At 43.7% G+C, this 27979-nt stretch overlaps 1 protein-coding gene across 1 annotated transcript in view; it reads right to left on the bottom strand.

Moving 5' to 3' along the window:
* The window catches only part of LOC129819951 (collagen alpha-2(VIII) chain-like), a 101562-nt gene that overhangs the window by 6565 nt on the left and 67018 nt on the right, over positions 1 to 27979 (bottom strand). Inside the window, exon 2 of the mRNA XM_055876682.1 lies at positions 14109 to 14299. Within this exon, the coding sequence (XP_055732657.1) occupies positions 14109 to 14265 (157 nt within the window). The 5' untranslated portion in view covers positions 14266 to 14299. The remainder of the gene's footprint in view (positions 1 to 14108; positions 14300 to 27979) is intronic.

Here is a 27979-nt window from a genome sequence, read left to right as displayed (position 1 = left end):
CAACAAGGGGATCAAATGAAGTATGGTTCTACTGTACATGAGTGGCAGTGTGTATCCGCTTTGCCAAATTCTTGTCATTGTCTAGTTAGGCTTGCTTAGGAACGGCAATGATGTAGTGAATTTAGAGACAGTCCAGGACCCAGCTTAGGTCTTCGTTTAGTGGGGCGGCAGGTAGCCTAGTGGTTAGAGCGTTGGACTAGTAACCGAAAGGTTGCAAGACTTAATCCCCGAGCTGACAAGGTAAAAATCTGTCGTTCTGTCCCTGAACAAGACAGTTAACCTACTTTTCCTAGCACGTCACTGAAAAAAATAATTTGTTCTTAACTAACTTGCCTAGTTAAATAAAGGTAAAAAAAGAAAACAAAATAAAAAGCGTGGTGAATATTGGAGTAGCTAGTTTTCACATGATCAAACCAAATCAAATCAAAGTTTATTTGTCACGTGCGCCGAATACAACATGTAGACCTTACAGTGAAATGCTTACTTACAGGCTCTAACCAATAGTGCAAAAAAGGTATTAGGTGAACAATAGGTAAGTAAAGAAATAAAACAACAGTAAAAAGGCAGGCTGTATACAGTAGCGAGGCTATAAAAGTAGCGAGGCTACATACAGACACCGGTTAGTCAGGCTGATTGAGGTAGTATGTACATGTAGATATGGTTAAAGTGGCTATGCATATATGATGAACAGAGAGTAGCAGTAGCGTAAAAGAGGGGTTGGGCCTCCCAGGTGGCGCAGTGGTCTAAGGCACTGCATCGCAGTGCTAGCTGTGCAACCAGAGACTCTGGGTTCGAGCCCAGGCTCTGTCGCCGCCGGCCGCAAATGGGGCGACGCACAATTGGCCTAGCGTCGTCTGGGTTAGGGAGAGTTTGGCCGGTAGGGATATCCTTGTCTCATCGCGCACTAGCGATTCCTGTGGCGGGCTGTGCCAGGTCGTTAGGTGTACAGTGTTTCCTCCGACACATTGGTGCAGCTGGCTTCCGGGTTGGATGTGCGCTGTGTTAAGAAGCAGGTTCGGTTGTGTTTCGGAGGACGCATGGAGGACCTTCGTCTCTCCCGAGCCTGTACGGGAGTTGTAGCGATGAGACAAGATAGTAACTACTAACAATTGCATACCACGAAATTGGGGAGAAAAAGGGGGGTAAAATTTAAAATATATAAAAATAAATAAAAAGTGGGGGTGTAGGGACACAATGCAGATAGCCCGGTTAGCCAATGTTAGCTACTGGTTGGTTGGCCCAATTGAGGTAGTATGTACATGAATGTATAGTTAAAGTGACTATGCATATATGATAAACAGAGAGTAGCAGCACACATTGCAAATAGTCCGGGTAGCCATTTGACCTGTTGGGGGGTACACAATGCAAATAGTCCGGGTAGCCATTTGACCTGTTGGGGGGTACACAATGCAAATAGTCCGGGTAGCCATTTGACCTGTTACCTGTTCAGAAGTCTTATGGCGTGGGTGTAAAAACTGTTGAGAAGCCTTTTTGTCCTACTTGGCACTCCGGTACCGCTTGCCATGAGGTAGTAGAGAGAAGCGACTGGGGTGGCTGACTGGGGTGGCTGGGGTCTTTCACAATTTTTAGGGCCTTCCTCTGACACCGCCTGGTGTAGAGGTCCTGGATGGCAGGCAGCTTAGACCCAGTGATGTACTGGGCCGTATTTACTACCCTCTGTAGTTCCTTGCGGTCAGAGGCCGAGCAATTGCCGTACCAGGCAGTGATGCAACCAGTCAGGATGCTCTCGATGTTGCAGCTGTAGAACCTTTTGAGGATCTCAGGACCCATGCCAAATCTTTTTAGTTTCCTGAGGGGGAATAGGCTTTGTCGTGCCCTCTTCACGACTGTCTTGGTGTGTTTGGACCATTCTAGTTTGTTGGTGATGTGGACACCAAGGAACTTGAAGCTCTCAACCTGCTCCACTACAGCCCCATCGATGAGAATGGGCGCGTGCTCGGTCCTCCTTTTCCTGTAGTCCACAATCATCTCCTTAGTCTTGGGTACATTGAGGGATAGGTTGTTATTCTGGCACCACCCGGCCAGGTCTCTGACCGCCTCCCTGTAGGCTGTCTCGTCGTTGATCAGGCCTACCACTGTTGTGTCATCTGCAAACTTAATGATGGTGTTGGAGTCATGCCTGGCCATGCAGTCGTGGGTGAACAGGGAGTACAGGAGGGGACTGAGCACGCACCCCTGGGGAGCTCCAGTGTTGAGAATCAGCGTGGCAGATGTGTTGCTACCTACCCTCACCACCTGGGGGTGGCCTGTCAGGAAGTCCAGGATCCAGTTGCAGAGGGAGGTGTTTAGTCCCAGGATCCTTAGCTTAGTGATGAGCTTTGAGGAATACTATGGTGTTGAACGCTTAGCTGTAGTCAATGAATAGCATTCTCACATAAAAGTGTTCCTTTTGTCCAGGTGGAAAGGGTAGTGTGGAGTGCAATAGAGATTGCATCATCTGTGGATCTGTTTGGGCGGTATGCAAATTGGAGTGGGTCTAGGGTTTCTGGGATAATGGTGGCCTTTCAAAGCATTTCATGGCCACGGACGTGGGTGCTATGGGTCTGTAGTAATTTAGGCAGGTTGCCTTTGTTTTCTTGGGCACAGGAACTATGGTGGTTTGCTTCATATACAGTGCGTGCGTCCATTTAGGACATCGGCCAGAGGTCAACTTGTGACAGGGAAGAGTTTGTGTTTAGTTGTCTGATGTAGCCTGTTATGACTGGGTTAACTATGACTGGGTCAACTATGACTGGGTCAACTATGACTGGGCTAACTATGACTGGGTTAACTATGACTGAGTTAAATATGACTGGGTCAACGATGACTGGCTCAACTATGACTGGGTTAACTGTGACTGCTATGATTGGGTTAAAAATAACTGGGTCAACTATGACTGGGTTAACTATGACTAGGTCAACTAAGACTGGGTTAACCATGACTGGGTTATTAGTGTAGAGTGGGTCAGAGTAGTGTGCAGCCTCAGTGTAGAGTGGGTCAGAGTATTGTGTAGCCTCAGTGTAGAGTGGGTCAGAGTAGTGTGTAGCCTCAGTGTGTAGAGTGGGTCAGAGTAGTGTGTAGCCTCAGTGTAGAGTGGGTCAGAGTAGTGTGTAGCCTCAGTGTGTAGAGTGGGTCAGAGTAGTGTGTAGCCTCAGTGTGTAGTGTGGGTCAGAGTAGTGTGTAGTCTCAGTGTGTACAGTGGGTCAGAGTAGTGTGTAACCTCAGTGTAGAGTGGGTCAGAGTAGTGTGTAGCCTCAGTGTAGAGTGGGTCAGAGTAGTGTGTAGCCTCAGTGTGTAGAGTGGGTCAGAGTAGTGTGTAACCTCAGTGTAGAGTGGGTCAGAGTAGTGTGTAGCCTCAGTGTAGAGTGGGTCAGAGTAGTGTGTAGTCTCAGTGTAGAGTGGGTCAGAGTAGTGTGTAGCCTCAGTGTAGAGTTGGTCAGAGTAGTGTGTAGCCTCAGTGTAGAGTGGGTCAGAGTAGTGTGTAGCCTCAGTGTGGAGTGGGTCAGAGTAGTGTGTAGCCTCAGTGTGCGGAGTGGGTCAGAGTAGTGTGTAGTCTCAGTGTAGAGTGGGTCAGAGTAGTGTGTAGCCTCAGTGTAGAATGGGTCAGAGTAGTGTGTAACCTCAGTGTGTAGAGTGGGTCAGAGTAGTGTGTAGCCTCAGTGTGTGGAGTGGGTCAGAGTAGTGTGTAACCTCAGTGTGTAGAGTGGGTCAGAGTAGTGTGTAGCCTCAGTGTGTGGAGTGGGTCAGAGTAGTGTGTAGCCTCAGTGTAGAGTGGGTCAGAGTAGTGTGTAGTCTCAGTGTAGAGTGGGTCAGAGTAGTGTGTAGCCTCAGTGTAGAGTGGGTCAGAGTAGTGTGTAGCCTCAGTGTAGAATGGGTCAGAGTAGTGTGTAGCCTCAGTGTAGAGTGGGTCAGAGTAGTGTGTAGCCTCAGTGTAGAGTGGGTCAGAGTAGTGTGTAGCCTCAGTGTGTAGAGTGGGTCAGAGTAGTGTGTAGCCTCAGTGTAGAGTGGGTCAGAGTAGTGTGTAGTCTCAGTGTAGAGTGGGTCAGAGTAGTGTGTAGTCTCAGTGTAGAGTGGGTCAGAGTAGTGTGTAGTCTCAGTGTAGAGTGGGTCAGAGTAGTGTGTAGTCTCAGTGTAGAGTGGGTCAGAGTAGTGTGTAGTCTCAGTGTAGAGTGGGTCAGAGTAGTGTGTAGTCTCAGTGTAGAGTGGGTCACAGTAGTGTGTAGCCTCAGTGTAGAGTGGGTCAGAGTAGTGTGTAGTCTCAGTGTAGAGTGGGTCAGAGTAGTGTGTAGTCTCAGTGTAGAGTGGGTCAGAGTAGTGTGTAGCCTCAGTGTAGAGTGGGTCAGAGTAGTGTGTAGCCTCAGTGTGTAGAGTGGGTCAGAGTACTGTGTAGCCTCAGTGTGCGGAGTGGGTCAGAGTAGTGTGTAGCCTCAGTGTAGAGTGGGTCAGAGTAGTGTGTAGCCTCAGTGTGTAGAGTGGGTCAGAGTAGTGTGTAGCCTCAGTGTAGAGTGGGTCAGAGTAGTGTGTAGCCTCAGTGTAGAGTGGGTCAGAGTAGTGTGTAGCCTCAGTGTAGAGTGGGTCAGAGTAGTGTGTGACCTACAGGCATACTATGTTCTGAGCCCCGGAGCCCAAAGCAGGTCACTGGGGTCGAGCAAGGCCTAGGCACAGGGTCATCAGGGTCATCAATAACAATCGAGAAAGTAGAATAGCTCAAATGATGTAATGGATTGATACATTTTCAAATTGAATGTCCCGGACGTACAGTACCAGTCAAAAGTTTGGACACACCTACTCATTCAAGGGTTTTTCTTTATATTTACTATTTTCTACAATGTAGAATAATAGTGAAGAGATCAACACTATTAAATAACAAATTTCATGTATTAACCAAAGAAGTGTTCAACAAATCAAAATATATTTTATATTTCAGATTCTTTAAAGTACCCAACATTTGCCTTGATGATAGCTTTGCACAGTCTTGGCATTCTCTCAACCAGCTTCATGTGGAATGCTTTTCCAACAGTCTTGAAGGAGTTCCAACATATGCTGGGCACATGTTGGCTGCTTTTCCTTCACTCTGAGGTGCAACTTATCCCAAACCATCTCAATTGGTTTGAAGTCAGGTGATTGTGGAGGCCAGGTCATCTGATGCAGCACTCCATCACTCTCATTGGTCAAATAGCCCTTACGCAGCCTGGAGACGAGTTTTGGGTCATTGTCCTGTTGAAAAATGATAGTCCCTCTAAGCACAAACCAGATGGAATGGCATATCGCTGCAGAATGCTGTGGTAGCCATGCTGTTTAAGTGTGCCTTGAATTCTAAATGAATCACAGACAGTGTCACCAGCAAAGCACCCCAACACCATCACACCTTCTCCTCCATGCTTCATGGTGGGAACCACACATGCGGAGATCATCAGTTCATCTACTCTGTGTCTCACAAAGACACAGCGGTTGGATCCAAAAATCTCAAATTTGGACTCATCAGACCAAAGGACAGATTTACACCGGTCTAATGTCCATTGCTCATGTTTCTTGGCCCAATCAATCTTTTCTTCTCATTGGTGTCCTTTTAGTAGTGGTTTCTTTGCAGCAATTCAACCATGAAGGCCTGATTCACGCAGTCTCCTCTGAACAGTCGATGTTGAGATGTGTCTGTTACCTGAACTCTGTGAAGCATTTATTTTGGCTGCAATCTGAGGTGCAGTTAACTCTAATGAACTTATCCTCTGCAGCAGAGGTAACTCTGGGTCTTCCTTTCCTGTGGCGATCCTCATGAGAGCCAGTTTCAACATATTGCTTGATCATTTTTGCAACTGACCTTCATGTCTTAAAGTCATGATGGACTGTCATTTCTCTTTGCTTATTTGAACTGTTCTTGCCACAATATGGACTTGCTTTTTATACTAAATAGGGCTATCTTCTGTATACCACCCCTACCTTGTCACAACACAACTGATTGGCTTAAGAACGAAAGAAATTCCACAAATTAACTTTTAACAAGGCACACCTGTTAATTGAAATGCAATCCAGGTGACTACCTCATGAAGCTGGTTGAGAGAATGCCAAGAGTGTGCAAAGCTGTCATCAAGGCAAAGGGTGGCTACTTTGATGAATCTCAAATATATTTAGATTTGTTTAACACTTCTTTGGTTACTACACTATTCCATATGTGTTATTTCATAGTTTTGATGTCTTCACTATTATTCTACAATGGAGAAAATAGTAAAAATGAATAAGTACGTGTGTCCAAACTTGTGACTGGTACTGTACATCATTTTTGATCATTAAAAGGCAGAGTTCACAGCCAACTAATATTGAGGGTGGATGGTTATTCAACAGCTGGACAGTTGTTGTTTTTCTGACAAACTTTGAGCTACAGTAGCTTAGATCAACACTTGGTTTGGTGGGAGGGTTTAGCAAACACATTAAGTAGGCTACCAGTAGTTTATAACTGGGCACATGGATTTGACAACAACAATAATCCCATTTATCAATGTTGATTAGAAATTTTAAATTTGACTTACATTTATTAAAGGGACAATCTGTGATTCCTACATCCATTGTTGGAGTTTTTCATTCTTGATATACAATGCCTTCAGAAGTATTCATACCCTTTGACTTATTCCACATTTTGTTTTATTACAGCGGGAATTCAAAATGGATTAAATCGTTTTTTTTCTGAGATATGAGATAATTCTGTATTTCATTTTCAGTAAAATTGCAAACATTTCAAATAACATGTTTTTATTTTGGCATTATGGGGTATTCTGTGTACATTTCATCCATTTTGAATTCAGACTGTTACACAACAAAATGGGGAATAAGTCAAGGGGTATGAATACTTTATGAAGTCACATACCCATTGATTCTTGAGAAATATCATTTATAAATGGCTCGTGAGCTTAGTTCAACTGTCATACCCCATCAGAACCCAAAATACAAGCTTGTTTTACTCCTTTGTTGATTAACAATGTAATTGTAGCTAAACAAACACTGTTAGCCTCAAAACACGGTTATAACTGTAATTTTGATTTAATGTATGCCCATTCCTTGCATCCATAGCCCTGTTTATGAATTTAGATTTCTCCAGCCTCGTCCCTGAGCTATTTACCAAATCAATGCCGGGTGACCGCTTTGTTGTTTGAACCACAGATTGCCCCTTTAAACATCATCAAAATGGTTTGTTGGCAATTTTTTACATAAATAAACTTATATACAGGCATTAACTATTGAGCAATACTAAAGGGTTTTGATTTCCCAGTTATGCCTTTTTCAATTATGCGTAAGGTTATGCAAATGAAATGTAGTCTCATGGCCACTAGGGGGAGGTAGCTGCATGCCATTTGAACTAGGCTCCCAAAGCCAACAACAAGTGTGTTAAGGTTCAGCATAGCTGATAAGGCTTGTTGATTTGACTTGTTGATCCCAAGCCATCATTAAACTCTAAAAGCAGGGTACAGGCCTGCTTTATGCTGGCATAGGATCCACCTCATGCCAAAACTTCAGGTAGCCTATGTTCATGGACATGGGAATGGACATCCTCCTCAGGAATTTTCTTTGATTTTGAAAACTGGGATTTGCTTTTCTCAAACAACATTTCATGGTGAGATGTTGAAAACATGGAAATTGTTCTGAGGTAGCTAGGGCCCCTTGTTCCCCATAGAATAAACTGATCTATGATATGTTGAGTGACTCTCGGTTCAAAAGGCACTCGACATGAAATATGGTACATGGTTGGGGGCAAGTTTGGTTATGGGAAGCTGACAGAGAAACCACTGGTCGTTAGGCTACTGTTTGTTTAGCTCCTCTGTGGGGGAAAACATTGTGAAACGCACAACTAGCTCTCACAGTATCATGTCAGAATAAGACGTTCATCCATGTTTCTCAAATTTCGAAGTTGTTGCAAACGCCAAATTGTTTAAGGTTAACGTTAGGCATTAACCCCTGAAATCTTAAGGTTAGGCATTAACTCCGAATGGTAAGGGTTAAGGGTTGGGATAGACTTTTAAAAAACACACCCAAAAAAGGATTTGCTGGATTTCAAACTTGCAACCTTTGTAATTAGAGGCAAGTGTTTACGCCATCTGCCATCCCCGTCCACAATGCTTTAGCAATACCAAAACCTACTTGAAGGTAACAATGCTCACTGTTGCCCCTAATGGCAGGTTTCCACATCATCTCCTAACGTCCTCAGACATGGATGGATGCCAAATACTGACTTGTGTCACGTGTGACCTGGCTGGAGACGCACATGCCTGCGTCTCACTAACGCAGCACTCTCACTAATGCATTACATAACAACAGAGAGAGCGAGAGTGAAAGAGAGAGGCATATGCAGGGACATGCATTCAGAAACATCAATAGAATCTGTCTTTATATATCTCTATCTCTCGCTCTCTCTGTCTCACTTTCCGTCCCCTCTTCTCGATCTCCCTCTCGCACACACATACACAAACACAGTGCCTGACTGTCTTAGTCTACGTGAAAATCACTGGTAACAGCAACCAGATGGTTGGAGGAACAAGGCCTACCAGATCCTTCACACACACTCACACACACCAACACACACACACACAAACCCAGTGCAGAGCCTAGCGGAGCCCAGAGGAGCTCAGTAAACAGTGGCAATCAGAACCCCATCAGACCTATTGACGACTTGCCAAGTCCTACTAGACCCAGAGAGAGCAAGGAGCAACAGTCTGAGCATTTTTACTGCCCACGAAGGACAAATAAAGCAAAGGCATTACAACACAAATGTATGTGTCTGTCTTGTCTTAATCTGGGATGACCTCCATATCAAATATACAACCTGGACGGAGTTGAGGGAGAAACAGATATATGGATGTTTTATACTGTTTCTTCTCTGTGTGGGATGTTTTTTTTTAAGGAGTCTGAACTTGCAGCTGTACGCCGAATTGATGATTACTTCCCACTAGGCACATACTGGTTGAATCAACGTTGTTTCCACGTCATTTCAATGAAATTACATTGAATAGACTTTGATTTGACGTCTGTGTCCAGTGGGTTGAGTTCTGCCAGATGTGGGCAGGATTGAAATAAACCCAAGGAAAACTGTGACAGTACTAATCATTCTGTGACATAATTTTTTTCCTATAATCTTGCAAATCTCAGTTTAAGATGAAACTGACTTCATGTCCAAAATAATCCTATTTACACTTTGTAGTCAATTTTTGCACTATAATATCTGTTTTTGACTCATATCAATGCCACATAGGTCGCTTTCAAAACAAGAAGTTGCTTTTTAGGGGCAGTCGCTCTTTAATGTCTGTTTCTGATGATATTTTGTCCTACCTGTACTTTGTACTGTTGAAACGATGTTTGGATATTTTACTGTATATACTGTAGATCATGAGGTACTACTGGCCACCTGGGCGAGGCAGCGAAATGCTACTGGCCACCTCAATTGGGATTGAAATACAAGAAACTGGATTTGGATGGATCAATAGCTAAGGTTATAATATGTTGGTAAAGACTGCTATAACAAAGCAGGGTAACTATATTGGGAGTGTATATTCAGTTGAACTGAGTGAGAGAACTCTATCTGAACTCACAATTTGTAAGAAATTAGGGAAAACCATCATTGCTTTGCTTACATTTACAGTTTACATCCTACACATGCTAACCATTGTAATCAAAGTGCTGAACTTTTACCCTCTCTGTCTACAATGAAAGATATGGGGAGCGTTGGCTCCTTTCTTTTTATCTAACTTATCTCTCTGTTTTCCTAGAAGAGAGGGACATTGTCACCCTCACTTTCACTGTCAGGGAACGTAAAGTTCTCTTCGGCTCTGTCATCATCAACATTTCCCTATTTCTAACCATCCAATTTCCATTCACAGACCTACTTCTCCCTCTCCTCTCCTTCCACTTTATTCTCTCAATCCCCTCCTCTAGTGCTTCCTCTCGAATTTTCCCATGCTCATCCTCTTTTTCCATGCTCCTCCTCTTTTCCCATGTTCCTCCTCTTTTCCTATGCTCCTCTTTTCCCATGCTCCTCCTTTTTTCCCATGCTCCTCTTCTTTTCCCATGCTCCTCTTCTTTTCCCATGCTCCTCTTCTTTTCCCATGTCCCTCCTCTTTTCCCATGCTCCTCTTCTTTTCCCATGCTCCTCTTCTTTTCCCATGTTCCTCCTCTTTTCCCATGCTACCCTTCTTTTCCCATGCTCCTCTTCTTTTCCCATGCTCCTCTTCTTTTCCTATGCTCATCCTATTTTGCCATGCTCCTCTTATTTTCCCATGCTCATCCTATTTTCTCATGCTTCTCTTCTTTTCCCATGTTGCTCCTCTTTTCCCATGCTACCCTTCTTTTCCCATTCTCCTCCTCTTTTCCCAAGCTCCTCCTGTTTTCCCATGCCCCTCTTCTTTTCCCATAAAAAAATAAATGTTTGCACAGCATATTCAACTAGTAATCTCTCTTCCTGCTGAACCAGTTGTCACAAATCAGTGATTAAGCATGGAGATATCTAGGGCACATAGTAATGTCGTATTTTCTCCATGATCTTTTTTTCAATGATAAAAGCACATCTTTTCCTTCTTTTCCCATGCGTCTCCTCTTTTTCCATGCTCCTCCTCTTTTCCCATGTTCCTCCTCTTTTCGTATCCTCCTCTTTTCCCATGCTCCTCCTCTTTTCCCATGCTCCTCTTCTTTTCCCATGCTCCTCTTCTTTTCCCAGGTCCCTCCTCTTTTCCCATGCTACCCTTCTTTTCCCATGCTCCTCTTCTTTTCCCATGCTCATCTTCTTTTCCCATGTTCCTCCTCTTTTCCCATGCTACCCTTCTTTTCCCATGCCTCTTTTCTTTTCCCATGCTCCTCTTCCTTTGCCATGCTCCTCTTCTTTTCCCATGCTACCCTTCTTTTCCCATGCTCCTCTTCTTTTCCCATGCTCCTCTTCTTTTCCCATGTCCCTCTTCTTTTCCCATGCTCCTCTTCTTTTTCTATGCTCATCCTATTTCCCCATGCTCCTCTTCTTTTCCCATGCTCCTCTTCTTTTCCCATGCTCCTCTTCTTTTCCCATGCTCCTCTTCTTTTCCCATGCTCCTCTTCTTTTCCCATGGTCCTCCTCTTTTCCCATGCTACCCTTATTTTCCCATGCTCCTCTTCTTTTCCTATGCTCATCCAATTTCCCATGCTCCTCTTCTTTTCCCATGCTCCTCCTCTTTTCCCATGCTCCTCCTGTTTTCCCATGCTCCTCCTGTTTTCCCAGGCTCCTCTTCTTTTCCCATAATACCCTTCTTTTCCCATGCGTCTCCTCTTTTTCCATGCTCCTCCTCTTTTCCCATGCTCCTCCTCTCTTCCCACGCTCCTCCTCTTTTCCCTTCTCATCTCTTTTATTGTCTCATCTCTCTGCTATACATTTAGTCTATATTTCTGACCCTAAGCTTCCAAAAGCCACTCAACACAAAAGCTGCGAGGCACATCTTAGCATTCTTATGCATTCAATCATGGCTATGGCTTATACAGGCAGAGGCTTCAATGTAAAGTTAAAGCTATAGATTAAGAGTCTAAGAGTCTATTAAGAGTCTATTGACTCTCCCCTGTGTCAATCTAAATAACACCAAAAAAAATCCCATAAAAATACGTCAGTTTAAGATAGAGATATCAGCTTGGGCTGCGTCTCAAACCACCGTGTCCGCCTATGTCGGCCTTTCACATCTGCAGTAGAAGGCGGCCGAGCTACTGCTGTTTGTCAGGTCTTCTCACGAAAACCTCTGTAGCATCCGAACGGTTTGGCCAAAAAACTACTCTGACCAAAAATATTAAAGCAACATGCAACAATGTCTAAGATTTTACTGAGTTACAGTTCATATAAGGAAATCAGTCAATTGAAATACATTCATTAGGCCCTAATCTATGGATTTCACATGTCTGGGAATACAGATATGCATCTGTTGGTCACTGATACCTTAAAAATATGTAGGACGGTGGATAAAAAAAACAGTCAGTATCTGCTGTAACGTCATGCAGCGCGACACATCTTCACATAGAGTTGATCAGGCTGTTGATTGTGGCCTGTGGATTCTTGTCACACTCCTCTTGTTTGGTTGTGTAAAGTTGCTGGATATTAGTGGGAATGTTAACACACTGTCCTGCACGGTGATCCAGAGCATCCCAAACATGCTCAATGGGTGACATCTCTGGTGAGTATGCAGGCCATAGAAGAACTGGTTACATTTTCATCATCCAGGAATTGTGTACAGATCCTTGCGACATAGGGCCGTGCATTATCATGCTGAAACATGAGGTTATGGCAGCGGATGAATGGCATGCCAAGGAGCCTCAGGATCTTGTCACGGTATCTCTGTGCATTCAAATTGCAATCAATAAAATGCAATTGTGCTTGTTGACATCAGAAAACAGCTCGCCCACAAGCCGCCTTCGGCCATCTGCCCGGTACAGTTGAAACCAGGTTTCATCCGTGAAGAGCAAACTTCTCCAGCATGCCAGTGGCCATTGAAGCTGATCATTTGCCCACTGAAGTTGTTACGACACCAAACTGCAGTGAGGTCAAGACCTAGGTGAGGACTATGAGCACGCTGATGAGCTTCCCTGTGACAGTTTCTAACAGTTTGTGCAGAAATTCTTTGATTGTGCAAACACACATTTTCATCAGCTTTCCAGGTGGCTGGTCTCAGACGATTCCGCAGGTGAAGAAGCTGAATGTGAAGGTCAACAGTTCTGGTGGACATTCCTTCAGTCACCATGCCAATTGCATGCTCCCTCAAAACTTAGGACATCTGTAGCTTGTTTGTGTGACAAAACTGCACAGCGGCCTTTTATTGTCCCCAGAAAAAGGTGCACCTGTTTAATAATCATGCTGTTTAATCAGCTTCTTGATATGCCACATCTGTCAGGTGTATGGATTATCTAGTCAAAGGAGAACTGGTTGGCTCAAATGCATTAAGAAAGAAAGAAAGAAATTCCACAATTAACAAGACACACCTGTTAATTGAAATGCATTCCAGGTGACTACCTCATGAAGCTGGTTGAGAGAAAGCCAAGAGTGTGCAAAGATGTCATGAAAGCAAAGGGTGCCGACCTACTACCGGGCTAAATTCCCAATCTGGCCCTCAAACCATCATGGTCACCTAATAATCCCCAGTTTACAATTGGCTCATTCATCCCCCTCCTCTCCCCTGTAACTATTCCCCAGGTCGTTGCTGCAAATGAGAACGTGTTCTCAGTCAACTTACCTGGTAAAATAACGGTAAAATAAAAAAATAAAAAAATAAAATTCGAAAAATCTCAAATATTAAATATATTTTGATTTGTTTAACACTTTTTTGCAAACTACATGATTTCATATGTGTTATTTCATAATTGTGATGTCTTCAGTATTATTCCACAACGTAGAAATTAGTAAAAATAAAGAAAAGCCCTTGAATGAGTAGGTGTGTCCAAACTTTTGACTAGTACTGTATATATATATATAAAAAAGGATATATATATTTGCTGAGCTTTCTTATATATTTCATATATCTCCTAAATATGGGACAGACACTTCAAAACCTTATTTCTGAGATACATTTTTGTGGAATTTATGAATGCGTTATTTATCAACGGGCTATAGTAATAAAGGCCAAATTCAATATTTTATCACATATTTTTTTAGATTGTCTTTTTTTTTTACATAAAGGGGTCCTAAAATTAGCTAAATGATCCATAGCATGATCATCTTAAAACATTTCCATATGTTAGCGTATGTTCACTCTGCATACCTTTAACACTGGGTGACGTACTTCACACACACATATGCACACGCACACACACACACACATTTGTTTTACTATTCTCGTGGAGACCAAACAATTGATTCCCGCTCAAAGTGTATTTTCCCTAACCCCTAAACCTAACCCTTAACCTAACCCTAAACCTAAACCCTAAGCTTAAAATAGCCTGTGGGGACCGGCGAAATGTCCCCAATTATCCGAAATGTCCTTGTTTTACTATCCTTGTGAGGACTTCTGGTCCCTACAAGGATAGTAAAACCAAAAAGACACACACACACACACACACACACACACACACACACACACACACACACACACACACACACACCTAAAACACACAAACAGTACACACATACTCACCGAGGTATTGTCCCTTGCCCTCTCGGAAGGGGGGTCCCACGGGGCCCTTCATCATGGGCTGCATGTACTTCATCTGGGGCATGGGGGGGTAGCCTCCCCCAAGGACACGGCCTCCCAGCAGCAGAAGCACACAGACAGGAGCCAACAGCATGGTCATTAGGCTCCCAGGCTCCAGGCTCAGCCTCTAGCAACTAGAATGGAGAGAATGAAAATAAAGGAGAGGTGGAGGGATGAATTAATGATTATGGTCATTGGAGAGAGAGAGAGATGTTTCCCATGCCAATAAAGCCACTTAAATTGACATTGAATTGAGCGAGAGAGAGTTTTGGTAATTCTGGAAAACAAAATCATGTTCTCTTGAATGACAAAAAAAGACTTCATACTGAGATGAAGCAGGATAATTTTCACATCTCTGCTTATCTGAAACCATGCCAGTGGGTCGGTCTAGGTAGCATTAGAACTCTATTGCCAGTGGGTCGGTCTAGGTAGCATTAGAACTCTATTGCCAGTGGGTTGGTCTAGGTAGCATTAAATCTCTAATACCAGTGGGTTTGTCTGATTAGTATTAGAACTCTACTGCCAGTTGGTTGGTCTGATTAGTATTAGAACTCTACTGCCAGTTGGTTGGTCTGATTAGTATTAGAACTCTACTGCCAGTTGGTTGGTCTGATTAGTATTAGAACTCTACTGAAAGTGGGTCGGTCTAGGTAGCATTAGAACTCTACTGCCAGTGGGTTGGTCTGATTAGTATTAGAACTCTACTGCCAGTTGGTCGGTCTGACTAGTAGTAGAACTCTACTGTCAGTGGATTGGTCAGATTAGTATTAGAACTCTACTGCCAGTGGGTCGGTCTGATTAGCATTAGAATTCTATTGCCAGTGGGTCGGTCTAGGTAGCATTAGAACTCTACTGCCAGTGGGTCGGTCTAGGTAGCATTAGAACTCTACTGCCAGTGGGTCGGTCTAGGTAGCATTAGAACTCTACTGCCAGTGGGTCGGTCTAGGTAGCATTAGAACTCTACTGCCAGTGGGTCGGTCTAGGTAGCATTAGAACTCTACTGCCAGTGGATCGGTCAGATTAGTATTAGAACTCTACTGTCAGCGGATCGGTCTAGGTAGCATTAGAACTCTACTGCCAGTGGGTTGGTCTGACTAGTATTAGAACTCTACTGCCGGTGGGTCGGTCTGGGTAGTATTAAATCTCTAATACCAGTGGGTCGGTCTGATTAGTGGTAGAGCTCTACTGCCAGTTGTTCGGTCTAGGTAGCCTTAGAACTCTACTGCCAGTGGGTTGGTCTGATTAGTATTAGAACTCTACTGCCAGTGGGTCGGTCTAGGTAGCATTAGAACTCTATTGCCAGTGGGTCGGTCTAGGTAGCATTAGAACTCTATTGCCAGTGGGTTGGTCTAGGTAGCATTAAATCTCTAATACCAGTGGGTTTGTCTGATTAGTATTAGAACTCTACTGCCAGTTGGTTGGTCTGATTAGTATTAGAACTCTACTGCCAGTTGGTTGGTCTGATTAGTATTAGAACTCTACTGAAAGTGGGTCGGTCTAGGTAGCATTAGAACTCTACTGCCAGTGGGTTGGTCTGATTAGTATTAGAACTCTACTGCCAGTTGGTCGGTCTGACTAGTAGTAGAACTCTACTGTCAGTGGATTGGTCAGATTAGTATTAGAACTCTACTGCCAGTGGGTCGGTCTGATTAGCATTAGAATTCTATTGCCAATGGGTCGGTCTAGGTAGCATTAGAATTCTACTGCCAGTGGGTCGGTCTGATTAGCATTAGAATTCTATTGCCAATGGGTCGGTCTAAGTAGCATTAGAACTCTACTGCCAGTGGGTTGGTCTGATTAGTATTAGAACTCTACTGCCAGTGGGTCGGTCTGATTAGTTTTAGAACTCTATTGCCAGTGGGTCGGTCTAGGTAGCATTAGAACTCTACTGCCAATTGGTTGATCTGATTGGTATTAGAACTCTACTGCCAGTGGGTCGGTCTAGGTAGTATTAAATCTCTAATACCAGTGGGTTGGTCTGATTAGTATTAGAACTCTACTGCCAATGGGTTCGTCTGATTAGTATTAGAACTCTACTGCCAGTGGGTCGGTCTAGGTAGTATTAAATCTCTAATACCAGTGGGTCGGTCTGATTAGTATTAGAACTCTACTGCCACTTGGTTGGTCTGATTAGTATTAGAACTCTACTGAAAGTGGGTCGGTCTAGGTAGCATTAGAACTCTACTGCCAGTGGGTTGGTCTGATTAGTATTAGAACTCTACTGCCAGTGGATTGGTCAGATTAGTATTAGAACACTATTGCCAATGGGTTGGTCTGATTAATATTAGAACTCTACTGCCAGTGGGTCGGTCTAGGTAGTATTAAATCTCTAATACCAGTGGGTTGGTCTGATTAGTGGTAGAACTCTACTGCCAGTGAGTCGGTCTAGGTAGTATTAGAACTCTACTGCCAGTGGGTTGGTCTGATTAGTATTAGAACTCTACTGCCAGTGGGTCGGTCTAGGTAGTATTAAATTTCTAATACCAGTGGGTTGGTCTGATTAGTGGTAGAACTCTCCTGCCAGTGCGTCGGTCTAGGTAGTATTAGAACTCTACTGCCAGTGGGTTGGTCTGATTAGTATTAGAACTCTACTGCCAGTGGGTCGGTCTAGGTAGTATTAAATCTCTAATACCAGTGGGTTGGTCTGATTAGTGGTAGAACTCTACTGCCAGTGGGTCGGTCTAGGTAGTATTAAATCTCTAATACCAGTGGGTTGGTCTGATTAGTATTAGAACTCTGCTGCCAGTGTATTGGTCAGATTAGTGTTAGAACTCTACTGCCAGTGTTCAATGTTCAACAGCCTAATTTGAGTGCCATGAGGACAGCCAAGGATGTCATTCAAACATCCAGGTGTAGCATCCAATCGTGTGTGTGTGTGTGTGTGTGTGTGTGTGTGTGTGTGTGTGTGTGTGTGTGTGTGTGTGTGTGTGTGTGTGTGTGTGTGTGTGTGTGTGTGTGTGTGTGTGTGTGTGTGTGTGTGTGTGTGTGTGTGTGTGTGTGTGAAGCATATAAAGTGGATGCATCCTAGGGTGTGAAAATAGGACAATTTCCTCGCCTCCCTTTTCCTCCTCTGTAGTTTCTGTTTTGCGACTGATGGTTTTCAGAAGCTCTCTAATGATTAGAATTGACATAAGTTGAAATCCCAACCCTGCCCTAGAATACCCTGATGTTTCTACACCTCCATAAAGCAGGAAGCTTAGAGACAGGGACTACACCTCCATAAAGCAGGAGGCAGAGAGACAGGGACTACACCTCCATAAAGCAGGAAGCTTAGAGACAGGGACTACACCTCCATAAAGCAGGAGGCAGAGAGACAGGGACTACACCTCCATAAAGCAGGAAGCTTAGAGACAGGGACTACACCTCCATAAAGCAGGAGGCAGAGAGACAGGGACTACACCTCCATAAAGCAGGAAGCTTAGAGACAGGGACTACACCTCCATAAAGCAGGAGGCAGAGAGACAGGGACTACACCTCCATAAAGCAGGAGGCAGAGAGACAGGGACTACACCTCCATAAAGCAGGAAGCTTAGAGACAGGGACTACACCTCCATAAAGCAGGAGGCAGAGAGACAGGGACTACACCTCCATAAAGCAGGAGGCAGAGAGACAGGGATAACCACACCCTCACTCCATAGATCTTCACATGCAGCAAATAATAATGTCCTCCCACAAAATGACCTGCCCTTTTGAGTAGCCTACACTCTTCATTTACCGACAGTTGGAGCTGTAATTTCACCTTCTTCCATGGCTGTTATCTACAAATGTATATGGAGACTGTGTTCTTAATGTACAATGATTATATCAAGATAACTTCCTATTAGCTAGCTAACCAGCTAATGACATTTATTTAACTTAGTTAGCAGCTCAGTTGAGTTAGCCTACAACAGTGTTCCCTAACTGGCGGCCTGCAGACCTAATTTGGCCCGCGGGTGGTTTTATTTGGCCCCCCAAGTTTTCTGATAAAAAAATAACATTGACATTTTAATTAAAAACACCAGGAAATCAGCTCCAGGTCATTTTAATGTAAGAAATCTCTCCGCAATTATTCCCACGCATAATAGAGAGACACGGGATCGTATACAAATATAAGCAGGGTGTGAAATGATTATGTTTAGTCAAACATTCTATCTCTTTGGGCTTCTTGCGGTCAATTTGCAGTCAACAAATTATTTGTAATTTGAATCTAGTCGATGATCCCTGGCCTAAAAAGTGGCTAGCTAGCTAATAATACATACTTTTACTTACTTGAATAAGTTCTTCCACTGGGGCAATCTTCAACATATTTTAGATGGTAGCAAAGCCAGCAGACATGTGGACGAATGGAGACATGGAAAAAAGTGTGTTTGCCACCAGAGTGGCTTAGAACTTTTGTGACGTTTTGACTTTAACCTGTTAGGGGTGCAGCCCGACACCGGTACACTTATGACAACATTCAGCTCAAGTGCAGGGCGCGAAATTCAAAAGATATTTTTTTTTAATATTTCACTTTCACACATTAACAAGTCCAATACAGCATATGAAAGGTACACATCTTGTGAATCAAGCCAACATGTCCGATTTTTAAAATGTTTTACAGGGAAGACAAAATATGTAAATCTATTAGCTAACCACGTTAGCAACAGACACCACTTTTCTTACTCCATCAGTTTCTTACTCCATCAGGTGCTATCACAAATTCGACCAAATAAAGATATAAATAGCCACTAACCAAGAAACAAATTCATCAGATGACAGTCTGATAACATATTTATTGTATAGCATATGTTTTGTTTGAAAAATTTGCATATTTCAGGTATAAACCATAGTTTACATTTCAGCTACAATCAGAAATTGCACCGAAAGCAGCCATAATATTTACAGACACCAACGTCAAATAGCTAATTACTCATCATAAAACATTTCTGAAAAATACATAGTGTGCAGCAATTGAAAGACAGGCATCTTGTGATTCCAAACAATATTTCCGATTTATTAAATGTTTTACAGCGAAAACAAAATGTAGCGCTATATTTGCGTAGCCACAATAGCCAGATACACTTGGGCGCCCACGACCAATTCACATGCACGACAGATATATGAAATAACATCATAATTGGTTCTTACTTTTGCTGATCTTTCATCAGAATGTTGAACAAGGTGTCCTCTGTCCAGATGAGTCGTTGTTTGGATTCAGAATGGCAAATTTCCCTCTTCACTTAGCATTGGCACTAGCCGAGTGGCACAAATCTCTCCGACGTAAACACAGTCAGAGGACGGAACACGGCAAAACTCACAAAAAAATGTCAATAATCTGATTAAACTATATTGAAAAAACATACATTACGATGATATGTTCACATGTATCAAAAAAATTCCGAGCCGGGGATAGTTGTCGTCTATTACGGCAGCAAAACAGAAGGCAATGGCACTTCCTTGTCGCGCGTTTCAGTGTACCGGAAGTGGACGGTCACGTCAAAGAAATAGCTTTTATTCCACCCCAGACCAAGATGAACAAAACATTTCTTCTCTCACATCCTCTTGACACCAAGAGGAAGGCGTATGGAGTGTAAGTAGACTCCTAAGTGTCATGACCATATATAGGCATCAAGTTAAACAGAACACATATTTCTGACATTTCACTTCCTGGTCAGGGAAAGTGCTGCCAAATGAATTCTGTTTCACTCAGAGAAATAATTCCAACGGTTTTAGAAACTAGAGAGTGTTTTCTATCCAATATTAATAATAATATCCATATTGTACGAGCAAGAATTGAGTAGGAGGCCGTTTGAAATGGGCAGGATTTCACTGGCTACTCAACACTTTCCCTTGCAGCCAGAAGAAGTTTTAACAGCGTAATCAACGTTCAATTTTAATAAATATAAATTGCTGACTGAAGACCACACTTGATAACTTGAAAACTAGCACTTGAAACTAGCATAGGCAACAACAACTCCCCAGATGGAAAACAATGACGGACATAGCACACAGCAGCCCTTCTATTGGCGTGTGTTAGGAGGGTTTTTAAAATGTTACAACAAATTAAAATCTTGCCGCTGGGAGCCAGTGGACCATTCAAATTTTGCAATACAAAATTCTGCAGACCTCCAAGGGAGGCGTGACAATGACGTGATTTTGAAGGTATGGCAACGCAAGACTATGTTTCCACATACAGCAGGGCTCCTCTCTGGGCACTCTGAGCAATGAGCTGCCCTTAGTCTCTGGTAGTTCGCTGGCTCACCTCTCCTCTCCTTCCACTCTTTTATCCATCCCTTGTTCCATATGCTCCCTTCATCATTGCACTTCTCTGGCTATCCTCCGCTCTTTCATTTCACACATCCCTCATCCTCTCTTCCATCTTTATTGTTCTCTCTGGTATTCTGAAGGAGGGCTTTTGACCTCACAGTGATGCTCGCACTGCGACCATTAGGCGGTTTGGAGCCCAAAGTTTGGTGGTTGGACTTGTGTTACTGTGCTGTAATGTTTTATTTATATTATTTCTGGAGGACTATAGCTTTGTCTAGTAGTAGTAGGAGCCCACACTGCCACATACGTCAAGTCGTTCTCGTTAAGCCTTGGACACTAAACTGTTTTGATAGAGTTTGGCCAAAGCCATTTTAAGGGCGTTTTAGCCATCACGGGTGCTGCTTACCTACTTATTAAATCACATCAATTAACATATTGGTTCTTATTCTGCAAAACTCTGTATTTTGATCTGTATAGTTTTTGAGACCCAGCATTTTGGTTCTAAGCACTGGGTTCTAAGGAAGTGTCTGTGCTAAGTACTTCAAAAGGTGTTCGCTCCATCACCGTGTGTGGTGAGTGCGTATCTGGTTCTGTTTAGTAGCTCCACTCTTTTCCTGTGGTTGTTTGGTGCTAGTGAGCAAATCGTTTGGTGGTTGATGTCTGATTCTACAGCCAGGTTAGGCTGTGTTTTTCAAAGCCTTCACCAAGCTCTTGTAATTAGTCATGTCTGGTGTGTGTGTGTGTCGTGTGCGTGTGCGTGTGCGTGTAGAATCCCGCTGAAAAAGACTGACTTCCTCTCACTACTCATACTGTTTGGATCTAGAGCCCAATCCAGGAAAAACATGATCACGAGAGAAACAGAGAGAGACAGAGACAGAGACAGAGACAGAGAGAGAGACAGAGAGAGAGACAGAGAGACATAGAGGGAGAAACAGAGAGAGACAGACAGAGAGAGAGACAGAGAGAAATAGAGAGAGACAGAGAGAAATAGAGAGAGAGAGAGAGAGAGAGAGACAGAGAGAGAGAGACAGACGGAGAGAGAGAGAGAGAGAGAGAGACAGAGAGAGAGAGAGAGACAGAGAGAGAGAGAGAGAGAGAGAGAGAGACATAGAGAGAGAGACATAGAGAGGGAGACAGAGAGAGAGAGAGAGAACGGTGGTAGCCCAGTGGTTGGTTCTTGGCTGGCTAAGGGTGTGTTGTTTTGTGGTGGGAGTAATGTAGACGAGTGATACTGTGCCCAGCGTCCTGCAGGAGTCTGAACATTCACACACACACACACACACACACACACACACACACACACACACACACACACACACACACACACACACACACACACACACACACACACACACACACACACACACACACACACACACACACTGGTCTGCTGCTCCACAACCGCCACACAATCTGTTTATCTAATGTTTTTCTTGAAAAGCTCTGCAGACAAAGTGTCATGCAATCCTGTGCCGGCCTGGGACACACACACACTCAGTCTTGAACACACACACGCACACACACATTAGCCCCAAAAACTTGTTGATGCAAACATTTGAATATCTAACGACTCTACACTCTACACTTAGAAAAAAAGGGTTCCAAAAAGGTTATTCGGCTGTCCCCATAGGAGAACCCTTCTTTGTTCCATGTAGAACCCTTTTGGGTTCCATGTAGAACTCATCAATGGTCAAATGTGGCTTTTCTTTTCTATTTCATGGTCAAATATGGCTGGTGTTGACTTCCTGAAAAGTTTGTTTTATTCCAGTAGAATAACTGGTGAACACTACCACTCTTCAACCACTACGACATCACAATACTGGAGATCATGACCAAACTTCAACCACAGCACATGGCATAACTTGAGAGCTTCACCATACCTTAACCACAACCACATGTGTACAACCAGATCTCAACTTCAACCACATTACAGCATAACTGTCCACTATTGGCAAACTTCAACCAAGAGCATAACCATATTAACTTATAGACCACAACCACAAAGCAATACCCAATGTCTCACCTCAGCAACTGAAGCACCCTACTTCAGTAAGGCCCTAGTGTATCTGCTCTACTTCAGTAAGGCCCTAGTGTATCTGCTCTACTTCAGTAAGGCCCTAGTGTATCTGCTCTACTTCAGTAAGGCCCTAGTGTATCTGCTCTACTTCAGTAAGGCCCTAGTGTATCTGCTCTACTTCAGTAAGGCCCTAGTGTATCTGCTCTACTTCAGTAAGGCCCTAGTGTATCTGCTCTACTTCAGTAAGGCCCTAGTGTATCTGCTCTACTTCAGTAAGGCCCTAGTGTATCTGCTCTACTTCAGTAAGGCCCTAGTGTATCTGCTCTACTTCAGTAAGGCCCTAGTGTATCTGCTCTACTTCAGTAAGGCCCTAGTGTATCTGCTCTACTTCAGTAAGGCCCTAGTGTATCTGCTCTACTTCAGTAAGGCCCTAGTGTATCTGCTCTACTTCAGTAAGGCCCTAGTGTATCTGCTCTACTTCAGTAAGGCCCTAGTGTATCTGCTCTACTTCAGTAAGGCCCTAGTGTATCTGCTCTACTTCAGTAAGGCCCTAGTGTATCTGCTCTACTTCAGTAAGGCCCTAGTGTATCTGCTCTACTTCAGTAAGGCCCTAGTGTATCTGCTCTACTTCAGTAAGGCCCTAGTGTATCTGCTCTACTTCAGTAAGGCCCTAGTGTATCTGCTCTACTTCAGTAAGGCCCTAGTGTATCTGCTCTACTTCAGTAAGGCCCTAGTGTATCTGCTCTACTTCAGTAAGGCCCTCGTGTATCTGCTCTACTTCAGCTCAAAACTGAAAGAAAGCACTTTTCCGAAGTACCTTACTTCCCATTGAAATACCTTACAATCCATTGGCACCTGGTCTCACTTGAAATTGGAGGATGGGTCATTGTAAAGGCTGCAGTGGAATTAATGGAACGTATATTATTCCATTCCAGCCATTAATATGAGCCGTCCTCCCTTCACCAGCCTCCACTGTTACAATCTGAATGCTGACTCTTAACAGAAGAGAGAAACATGACACAGACAGCTGAAAAGAACGTTCCTATGCCACTCTCTCAGCCAATTAGTGGTAGTATAACTAAACATCAATCCAGTCTTAGAGGGAGTAGGCAAAACAAAAACACACAGCCCACAAGGGCAAGGCTGAGTGACATTGTTAATAGCTTTACAAGCCGCATGATTACAATGCAGTCCAATGGAGAGGGGCACTTGTAAACACCAAACAAACACTACACACACTCATAGGAAACTAATACAAACACACCCAGTCTTACAAACAGCTGTTGTTCAGAATGTAAGCCATTTTGACATGCCCTTTTGACACACAGACTGCTTATTGAGTATGATGTGCCTGTGTGTGCGCGACAGAGTGTGTGTGTGTGCCTGTGTACCATTTGTACCGCACTGGTGACTTAACACACTGTTCTTATTGAGTCAGAGGTTTTGTGTGAGCACGAGAGGAAGTTGAGCGTGTGGGTTTTTATTTGGAGAATCACCTTTTCACTATGAGGTCATCTCTCCATCCTCCTGAGTGGCAGTCAGGTCGTAACACCCTTCCGGTTTCAGCTGACTACATATTACTCAAGTTGCAGTCGCAGCTTGTGGTCTCTTTGAACACATTACTCACGGTTTGTACCACTGTTTGTGTAAATAATCACTCGCTGATGACCATCTAGCCCTGAGGGAAACAGTATGGTCATTCACGTCTGTGTGTTTGTGTGTGTGTGCGTGCATGAGTGACTGTTCGTGTGCGTGTGCATGTGCATGTGTCCACCCATGAGTTTGCTTGTTTGTGCCTGTGAATGTGTGCGTATGCCCTTGAGTGTGTGTGTGTTTTGAGTGATAGTACTCCATGAGTGTGTGCGTATGTGTGCCTAAGTAAGTGTGTGTGTCTAATGCTTGATGTATGACACATTATCAGTCGTCGCACTAACAGTCGTTGAGTGGAAAGTCCAATGAAGGCTCCGCTAAATTACCTCCCTCTCCCTTTCTCTCTTTCCCTCTCCCCGAGTGTTACATAGGAAAACATTGGCCCCAGACGTTAACCACAAAAGAGGTCCTATATTCCTCACAGCTGGTTACACATTTAACAGAATGATTAGAAATAAATTATCCATTTAACGCTGTCGGAGACCTGCCGAGGCGTGATGCAAGTTGCTTACACTTTCACTGCAAACTACTAGGCACACACACCACGTCATTGCCTGTCCCGTTGAGTACTATTACATTTTCCATCGTCCTCTTTGCCTCTGGGCACTGCTGTGGTACCGTTGAGAGAAGTAGGACTAAGATGGATTAGTTGGGGTGTCACAGGTTATGGGGAGGGATGTAGGAGCTATGTGCCTCTTTAGACAGAGGGTGGTAATGATTATGACCACCATTTATGGACAACCCTCTCTCACTATCTCATGGGGGCAGTGGCAATTTTAGTATGTAAATAATTGGTGGGGCAAATTCCCCCCAAAAATGTGGGATGCCAGCAAAGCCACTACACAACACAACACTAAACAATACATTAATTGCACTATAATTGTGACAAACAGTGCACACAAACTGTTAGGCTCTACATAAAGCTGTTCCAACAGCAGAGCTTTCTTTCCAGCACTATGGAGTGAATCCTTACCTGGCTATCAGAGCCATGTCTGGCAGCAAAACTATTCATTGTGCCTCATTTACTGCCTTTTTTTAAACACAACTGATATGGCTGACTTGCTTAAACAAATGTGGTTTCTACTGACAATTGAGATGTACAAACTATGGCATAAGGGAACGATGAGCGGATAAGAGGCAATCCGTAATTTTGATTCAAACGTTTAATGAGCGAGCTAAGACAGACATAGTCAAAATAACTATTTGTTTAGCACTTTTGAAATGTACAGGGACAGAATTCAGAACATGAGCCGTTCTTACAGTATTCTTCCTGTACACCAAGTCAGAACCGTAGGATAAATAAAGGGGGCATATAAGCATAAAATGAAACCTCTGACAAGGCTGTAGGCTACATGTGCACCATCAAGTCAGAACAGTAGGCTAAATCATGAGGGAGAAAGGGACCAAATTATTAGGATGAGGCACATGGGCTACTAACAGCTTACTACACAACATACAGTTAGTTTTACTTTCTTAGCTACAGTATACATATCTTTTTACATATAACTAGGAAAGTCAAGAACAAATTCTTATTTACAATGACGGCCTATCCCGGCCAAACCCAGACGACACTGGGCCAATTGTGCACCGCCCTATGGGACTCCCAATCACGGCCGGATGTGATGCAGCCTGGATTTGAACCAGGTACTGCAGTGACCCCTGCACTGCAATGAAGTGTCTTAGACAGCTGCTCCACTCAGGAGCCCCTTCCCAGTTTTCTTGAATAGCTCTCTTGAATAGCTCTCATTCCGAGTTGGATGACCGCTCAAAACTTATTTTCCCAGTCGTAGCTTGTTTTTTCCAAGTTCCCAGTTGTCTTAAACTCACTGAAGTCTGCGATTTCCCAGTTCCGAGTTTCCAGTTGTTTTGAAAGTGGCAGAAGTGATGCTGGATTGACAGACATGCACTCCATGACAGGAACACTCTCTATCTCTTTGGGGGATACGGGAGCCCTCTCTATCTCTTTGGGGGATAAGGGGTCCATTTCTATCTCTTTGGGGACTAGGGGAGCCATCTCTATCTCTTTGGGGACTAGGGGAGCCATCTCTATCTCTTTGGGGACTAGGGGAGCAGTCTCTATCTCTTTGGGGAATAAGGGAGCCAGAAGTCAGAGCAATGGAAGGAAGGAAAGAGAGAAAACACAGAAAACAGGAATTATTATTTTTAATTAAGAGCTCAAAAGATAGGAATTTGTTCAGGGGAGGGGTGGGGTTAGAGAGGGGGTGGGGTTAGAGGAGGGTGAGAGGAGTGGTGAGGTTTTATTTATTTATTTATTTCACCTTTATTTAACCAGGTAGGCCAGTTGAAAACAAGTTCTCATTTACAACTGCGACCTGGCCAAGATAAAGCAAAGCAGTCCGACAAAAACAACAACACAGAGTTACACATGAGATGAACAAACGTACAGTCACTAACACAATAGAACAATCTGTATACAGTGTGTGCAAATTAAGTAAGGAGGAAAGGCAATAAATAGGCCAATAGTGGCGAAGTAATTACAATTGGGCAATTTACACTGGAGTGATATATGTGCAGATGAGGATGTGCAAGTAGAAATACTGGTGTGCAAAAGAGCAGAAAAACAAAAACAAATATGGGGATGAGGTATGTAGTTGGTTGGCTGGGCTATTTACAGATGGTCTGTGTACAGCTGCAGCGATCGGTAAGATGCCCTAACAGCTGATGCTTCAAGTTAGTGACGGAGATATAAGTCTCCAACTTCAGTGATTTTTGCAATTCGTTCCAGTCATTTGCAGTAGAAAACTAGAAGGAAATGCGGCCAAATTAGGTGTTGGCTTTGGGGATGATCAGTGAAATATATCTGCTGGAGCGCGTGCTACGGGTGGGTGTTGCTATGGTGACCAGTGAGCTGAGATAAGGCGGAGCTATACCTAGCCTTATACCTATACCTTATAGATGACCTGGAGCCAGTGGGTTTGGCGATGAATATGTAGCGAGAACCAGCCAACGAGAGTATACAGGTCGCAGTGTTGGGTGGTATATGGGGCTTTGGTGACAAAACGGATGGCACTGTGATAGACTGCATCCAATTTGCTGAGTAGAGTGTTGGAGTCTATTATGTAAATGACATCGCCGAAGTCAAGGATCGGTAGGATAGTCAGTTTTACAAGGGTATGTTTGGCAGTATGAGTGAAGGAGGCTTTGTTGCGAAATAGGAAGCAGATTCTAGATTTAACATTGGATTGGAGATGCTTAATGTGAGCCTGGAAGGAGAGTTTACAGTCTAGCCAGACACCTAGGTATTTATAGTTGTCCACATATTCCAAGTCAGAACCGTCCAGAGCAGTGATGCTAGTCGGGCAGGCGGGTGCGGGCAGTGATTGGTTCAAGAGCATGCATTTCGTTTTACGAGCATTTAAGAGCAGTTGGAGGCCACGGAAGGAGTGTTGTATGGCGTTGAAGCTCGTTTGTAGGTTTGTTAACACAGTGTCCAAAGAAGGGCCAGATGTATACAGAATGGTGTTGTCTGCGTAGAGGTGGATCAAAAAATCACCCGCAGCAAGAGCGACATCATTGATATATACAGAGAAAAGAGTCGGTCCGAGAATTGAACCCTGTGGCACCCCCATAGAGACTGCCAGAGGTCCGGACAACAGGCCCACCGATTTGACACACTGAACTCTATCTGTGTAGTATTAAGTGAACCAAGCGAGGCAGTCGTTAGAGAAACCAAGGCTGTTGAGTCTGCCGATAAGAATACTGTGATTGACAGAGTCAAAAGCCTTGGCCAGGTCGATGAAGACGGCTGCACAGTACTGTCTTTTATCGATGGTGGTTATGATATCGTTTAGGACCTTGAGCGTGGCTGAGGTGCACCCTTGACCAGCTCGGAAAAAAGATTGCATAGCAGAGAAGATACGGTGGGATTCAAAATGGTCGGTGATCTGTTTGTTCACTTGGC

The sequence above is a fragment of the Salvelinus fontinalis genome, chromosome 22 (assembly GCF_029448725.1).
Source record: "Salvelinus fontinalis isolate EN_2023a chromosome 22, ASM2944872v1, whole genome shotgun sequence".
In the NCBI taxonomy this organism is placed as follows: Eukaryota; Metazoa; Chordata; class Actinopteri; order Salmoniformes; family Salmonidae; genus Salvelinus; species Salvelinus fontinalis.
The sequence above is the reverse complement of the archived record's forward strand: the minus strand, read 5'-3'. Positions and strand labels throughout refer to the sequence as shown.